The sequence below is a fragment of the Crocuta crocuta genome, unplaced genomic scaffold, assembly GCF_008692635.1.
Source record: "Crocuta crocuta isolate KB4526 unplaced genomic scaffold, BGI_CrCroc_1.0 scaffold131, whole genome shotgun sequence".
Lineage (NCBI taxonomy): Eukaryota > Metazoa > Chordata > Mammalia > Carnivora > Hyaenidae > Crocuta > Crocuta crocuta.
Window position 1 is genome coordinate 6,955,093 of NW_027528977.1, and position 7,273 is coordinate 6,962,365.

General features: G+C 36.2%; 1 protein-coding gene across 3 annotated transcripts in view; it reads right to left on the reverse strand.

Moving 5' to 3' along the window:
- TMEM232 (transmembrane protein 232) overlaps positions 1 to 7,273 on the reverse strand; it is a 201,265-nt gene that overhangs the window by 843 nt on the left and 193,149 nt on the right. For all 3 annotated transcript variants that reach the window (XM_077757168.1, XM_077757166.1, XM_077757167.1), the window contains exon 14: positions 3,619 to 3,712. In XM_077757168.1, the coding sequence (XP_077613294.1) occupies positions 3,619 to 3,712 (94 nt within the window). The remainder of the gene's footprint in view (positions 1 to 3,618; positions 3,713 to 7,273) is intronic.

The window sequence follows — 7,273 nt, forward strand, 5'->3', positions numbered from 1 at the left end:
TTTGGCCCCCCCCCCCCCCAAAAAGAGAGAAAACAGAAAACATTTTTTTTTGTAATAATAATATTATTAGAACTTTTTAAATAATAATAAACCATTCAAATAAGAGAAAATAAGGCTTACATTTTTACGTTACAAAGGAATTTCAATTTTTCATCAATATTGGTATTTACATGATAGCATGGAATCAGAAAATTAAAAAACCAAAGCAAAACAAGAAAAGCCAAATTAACTTGAAAGGTATAAATTGTGATGCTATTATATATGAAGTAAGAAATGAAATTGATGGGCAGACAAATGCTGATTCTGGAGCAAATACAAAGACTTCTAAAGGATTCACTTCAGTTGAGCATGTTAATTCATTACAATGATAACAGCATTATCTGGAGGCAAAAGTTCTAGGAAACATTAGCTGGAAGTAAGGACTTCAAATCAACCAAACGTCATCATAAGGACCCTTTTTCCCTTCTACTATCTTTAATGAAGGAAATAGTGAAGGAGGTGGTAATCTCTCTGGGTAAAGAGTTCAGGGCAGAATAACCCTTAGCATGAAATGTTGCAAGTTTCTTTTTTTTTTTTAATTTTTTTAAAAATTTATTTCTGAAAGAGAGAGAGAGAGAGACAGTGTGAGCAGGGGAGGGTCAGAGAGAGAGGGAGATACAGAATCTGAAGCAGGTTCTGGGCTCTAAGTTAGCTGTCAGCACAGAGCCCTACGCGGGGCTGAAACCCACCAAACGTGAGATCATGACCTCAGCTGAAGTTGGACGCTTAACCGACTGAACCACCCAGGTGCCCAGAAATGTTGCAAGTTTCTAAAGACACTTCCTACCCTTGCTCATTTTGTTACCCTCAGTCCCTCCACACTTAAAACCAGACTATGCTTAAGGACCTATCAATTAACTTATAGATTTTATATACTAGTTCTGTGAATTATAACTATTATTTGGGGTACATAGATACTAATAAGCAGGACTAAACCACAGAATTTTTTTTAAAAATCTCTCAGCTTTCTAAAGGCAACACATTTTTTTAAATGTAAACTCAAAGTAAATATTAAATGAAAAAACATAATAAAATATTCATTGTTTTACTCCCAGTTAAATTTTAAGATATAGGAAATCCAAAAGTTACTTTGATAACTATGATAACCATCTGTGACATATAATTTTTGTCATATTACAAACTAAATAAGAATATTGCTTGACAAAACTACCAAATTTATGTTATAGCATAAAAATGGTAGTAGGTATAATAATGACAGTATCTATAAACAAAGGCAACTAATCTCCATTACATGAGAGATTTCAACGTACATCATGACCTTGATCTTTACCTTGTGAAAATTCAACAGAAGATTAATTCTTAAGAACGCTCAGCAAAATAGAACCCATTGGTTTCCCGAACAGCATGAATAAAAGCAGCAATGGGCTATCATATTGCTCATGTCCAGGAGGCAGCTCTTCCTCTCTTAGCTCACCCTCTTGTTAGAACTTGGCATGGTTGGAATTCACCATAACATTCAGATCTTTCTTTCTGTTAGTCCCAGAAAAAAAAGTAAACTTTTCTTCCCCATTTTGTCTCTTTTGACCATGACAAATTCAATTTGGATAAACCATTGTCTTGTCTTTACTTTATCTGATACTGTTATCATCAACTGTGGCAGCAAGAAGGATGATGCTGATATGGTTGAAGTTCTTGGGAAACAGAACCACTATTTACCGCTTTATTTAGCTCATTCAGTCAGGATTTTAATCGCCATACTATCGAATACCATCAGTTTACAAGGCACCTTAATACCTGCTGTATAATTAGAGGTATGTGCCTTATTATTTGCTTAATATGGCCACTTAATAATATTCAATTGACTTAATGGGACAACTCAACTTGTAGTTGCGGGTTTTGTTTCTTGTCAATACCACAGATTCCACTTTTCCACCCTGTTTAGGTTAGGAATTATAAACCAAGAAATTAAGCAACTATGAAAACCAGAGAAGAAAAATGGATTTGAAGCCTAGAAACCTGGTTTTGTGTGTAGACTCAAAAAAAACGTTAGTAATTTACTAACTTCAAAACCTTAGGCAAATAACTGCATTGTAAACTACCATTCTTCTTTTTGATAAATGTGTTACAGGCTTGTTGTGAAGATCTTATTAGCTAACATAAAAGCAAATATAAGTACAGAGCACTACTGCTATAGCTATCTGAAAGGAAATGATACATACATGAATTTTTTTAATGTGATATTAGAAGAAACTTCCATAAACCTTCTCAAATCAATACTACAAACTATTGGATTAGGCTAGCCACATACCAAACAATTTGGATTCTGTTAACTATCAAACATATTTTGAGAAAGAATTCCTTTACACTTCCGTGGATACACTATAAACAGATCCATGGTAGCAATTACTTAGATAATGCTTATATCCTTGGAAAGAGAAAAAGATGAAGGTTTTTAGGAGCTACTTCCAAGCCTCCTCTCTACCATTCAAAAGGATGTCCTCTGTCTCTTGAACTAGCCCTAGGTAGATGTGTTTAATTACAAAATTATTAAAGTCTTCTCAATCTTTCAAGGGTAAGAAACTGGTCACTGAAAATTCTCTTGTTAAAAGTACACTATGTATGTGTATATACACATTGGCAATTTGCTATCTCTTGTAATCTATTTAGATAATTTAGTTGAAGTCAATAGTAAAATACAGATGCTGCAATTAGTAAGCCATTACAAAATTTTTATAATGTTCTGTATATGTAATATATTGGCTTAGAAACTTCATTAGTGAGTAAAAGGACGATACCACAGTCCCCATTTTGAGATTCTAGGGCGTCATTCAGTCTCCAAATCCCAATACTTTTGCTAGTGGCTTAAATATTAGCTATGTGATAACTATTCAATGGAATCAGTAGCTGAAATAATCCCTTTCTTTTCCAAAAGATCACTAATTAAAGTAACATGAAAATATTAATCATGGAAATATAAGCAATATGATACATAATACTGAATTACTGGTGATAAAGTTAAACATCCTCTAATGCTATTGAGTCCATACTGTATTAAAAGAAAAAACAGAAAATAAGTATTTTCTCTCCTATTCCAACTCTACTCTTAAAAAGAAGTTGCAAACTTATTTCATAAGAAATCATCAAAATCATCAACTAAATATAGCTCAGTGGATTAAGGTGTCTTAAGTGAATGGCCTTGAATTGCCACTGTTTTTAACTCATACCAAGAAAAAAGTGATTAAAGTCTTTCTAATATTTAGGGGTAAAGAATGATCACCAAAAATTGAGTCAAAAGATTTGTGCCATTATTAAAACCACATTATAAAAGAAATCAGTGTTCAATATCAGATCCTTGTGACAAGAAATCAGTACTAATTCAGCAAGCAGGATAAGGCTAGTATTTTACAAATGACAGAAAGCCAAATTATCTGTAACCCAATAAAGGCACTGAAGTATATATATAGCACAGTGAGATATCATTAAGTTTGGCAATGCCCAATCATGGCCTCATTTTTAAGTTCGACGTGTTAATGTTTCAGCCTCAGAACTACACCTTCTAATTCAAAGTGCATTTAAAGAAGAAAGGTTTTGCTACTAGTTTAAGTCAGTCAGCCTTACATGATGGTCAATGATTTGTGCCAACTCTTCATCAGCTCTGGTGAAGAAATCCGGATAAGGAAACAGGGGAAGTTCTGTTAAAGAAGGATGTTCCCTTCAAAAGAGCACAAGAACAATATTAGGTATAGATATTCTCCTCCCAAGAATATATGGATTTTCAAGTCATAATTCATTATTCAGCATTTTGATTCTACCTTGTTAACATAAAGTACTTATTCTTTGTAGACTACTATATATAGCTTTTAGTTTCTGTAAATCCCGTTGGGTTACCTAAACTGACATTTTAGAAGATAAGAAATGACATATAGTATGAGAACTAGAAAATAATAAACAGGTAATCTTTGGAGTGTTTGGGTAACTCATTCAGACTCTTGGCTTCGGCTAAGGTCACAGTCTCATGGTTTATGAGTTCAAGCCCCACATGGTCACTGTGGAGCCTGCTTGGGATTCTTTCTCTCCCTCTCTCTCTGCCCCTCCCCAGCTCATACTCACATATTCTCTCTCTCTCTCTCTCTAAAAATAAATAATTTTTTTAAAAAAGTTATCTCCTCCTAGGAGGTATAAATACTATAGCTGGTCACTAGCACAGGAGATGATAGAAAATGAAGGGTTTAAGGAAGCATGAAATAAATTTTGTCCAATGGGGAGATGAAAGTGCCCATAAACCATACATAACTCCATGATCCTGGAAGTTCTGGTGAAAGTCTAAGCCTAAGAATTTGATCTATGATATACTAAAAACAATGCTGTGATTTCAGTACTTTCCAAGGCCTTTGTAGTACTAAGGGTGTGAAACTATGTCAAACAGTTTAACAACAGTTCAACAGAAGTGTTGGCCATGAAAACCTAGGCTCTAAAGTAGTGGAGACTTAGTGTTAAACTGTACGCATTATTGTTGCTTTATGTTATAATTATTAAGAAATGGTTGTGAATCCAGAAATATGTAAAACAACAAAATGGTTGTAGAGAATATGGTTTTAAAGGAGAGAAAGTGGGTTTAAAGGAAAAGCTCTTAGGCAAGAAGCTAAGGAAGGGATAGCTCATGAAAATTTTCCATATTCAGAAAAGTGTGATCACTTTTCAAGACAGCAGTGTCTAGTATATTTTTGGCAATTTGCTATCTATACCATTTTAGTGAGCTTTGTACTTTTGATATCCTGTGCTTCCTTCATATCACTAGGTCCTCTTGCCTTACGCTGCACTAAATGCTTCTGAAATTTTTCCATTTACTTCCATTTCCACCATCATTTCCCTAGTCTAACCATCATCTTCCACCTGGACCAACACTTCCTTTTTGGAATGCCTGCATCCAGCATGTCTCACCTTTTTAGTCTCATCTGTATACAGTAGCCAGCACTTTTTTCAAACTACAAAGGATATCATGTCAATTCCCTACTTCAAACTGTTTAATAACTCCCACTTAACTTTAGGACTTAGATCACATTTGTTGTTAAGAAAGCCCGAATTAGGAGTGCCTGGGTGGCTCCGTTGGTTAAGCGTCTGACTTCGGCTCAGGTCATTATCTCACGGTTCATGGGTTTGAGCCCCACGTCAGGCTCTTTGCTGACAGCTAGCTCAGAGCTTAGAGCCTGTTTCGGATTCTGTGTCTTCCTCTCTGGCCCTCCCCTGTTCACACTGTCTGTCTGTCTGTCTCTCTCTCTCAGAAATAAATAAAACATTAAAAAATTAAAAAAAAGCAAAAGAAAAAGAAAAAGAAAGGCTGAAGTAGACTGTGCTCTTGGCAGAGTGCCTTTGCATGTTTTCTCCAGACTCACTTCTCTTCCTTATTGGCCTGCATCTGTGCATTCCCAGCACATGGACTTTTTTGTAGTTGCTGCAGTGCACCTTGCTCCATCCTACTGTGGTTTCCATGTGCTATCACCCTTTCTCCAGTGCCCTTCTCCCCTGCTCTCTGCCACAGGGCTGGCTAATGCACATTTATGCTTCTGCTCTCTGTTCAAGCCCACTACCATAACCCTCAGTCCATCAGAGGTCTTTTCTTCACACTTACCTCCATTGTTATTTTACATTCATCTGGGTGCCCATGTGAGTTTTGTTTTCCTGACCAGAGTATGGGCAACATGAACGTGAGGACTTTTGTTAGTATTATTGGTCTCCCCAGTGCCCAGCACAGGGCCACTAGACACTAAATGAATGCTGGTATGTTTGTTGAATTCTTGGATGAGTAAATTAAACCTGTGATGTGCTTTGATCACCCTTACATCCCAGGCCGTCAGCAAGAGTCTGCCAGATAGCACTCTTATGTCAGTGGAACAGTACCCAGCACAGCAAGAGGATGGCAATCCCAGAAGATAAGTCACAGAATAAAACAAATCGCAGGAGTTCAGAGGAAAACAATTCAAGTGGTTGATGAGCAGGGAACATATATGGACCCCTCTCCCAACTCATAAGATTCAGAAGCATTATGGGGCAGAAGAGCAATGGGCTTCCCACTGCATGTCCAATAGGGGCCTGAGCCATTCTATTAAAATATTAAAGGAGATTATGATCCTAGAATACTGAGGAATTTGAGGATATATAGGGGCTGACACTTGGGTTAACTGTATTCATTCAACAAAATTTGGGCATTCTTTTTTTTTTAATATTTATTTTTGAGAGAGAGACAGAGCATGAGCGTGAGCAGCAGAGGGGCAGAGAGAGAGGGAGATACAGAATCCAAAGCAGGCTCGTCTCTCAGCTGTCAGCACAGAGCCCAACAGGGGACTTGAACTCAAGAACCGTGAGATCATGACCAGAGCCAAAGTCAGACGCTTAACTGACTGTGCCACCCAGGCACCCCTGGGCATTTCTGATATTCAAAGAATTGTGCTAAATGCTGTAAGAACATAAATAAGACAGAACTTTTAAATTATTTAAAGGTTGGGTGCCTGGGTGGCTCAGTTGGTTAAGCATCTGACCGGCTCAGGTCATGGTCTCATGGTTCATGAGTTCAAGCTCTGTGTAGGGCTCTGTGCTGAGAGCTCAGAGCCTAGATTCTGTGTCTCTCCCTCTTTCTCTGCCCCTCCCCATCTCACACTGTGTCTCTCTCCCTCTCAAAAATAAACATTAAAAAATTATTTAAAGGTTAACAGGATTCAAGCAAGTTTCCTCAATTACTTCTTGAATTATAAAAGTTGAAAGAAATGCATCACAATAGAAATAATATTAGAAAACCTTTCAAATGGGAAGATTAAATGGATATGCTTAGGCATCTGTGATTTTTAGTTATCTCAGTTGAGTACACTACAAAAGAAAAATGCATAGATTACTATGATAGATTACTATTACATATTACAATATGAGACATAAGAAAGATATTAATTATTAAGAAAGACAATCAATGATAAAAACAGAAAAATATAGTAAAATGGTTAAGCATGAGGGCTCTGTAGTCAGATTTTGAAGCAAATTTTCATTCTGCCACTTAGTACTATTTAATCCCTCTGTTCCTCAGTGTCTTCATTTTTAATATAAAAATATAATAGTACCTGCCTTGTTATGTCTTTATGAGGATTAAAAAGGAAAAGACATAAAACACGTTTGATGGAGCAAATACTAAACAAGTTTTAGCTGTATTATCCTTATCATCAGCATTATCAAAAGAATTCAGAGGAGGAAGCCATGGCTTTTGGCTAATACTAAACAAAAAAAAAAA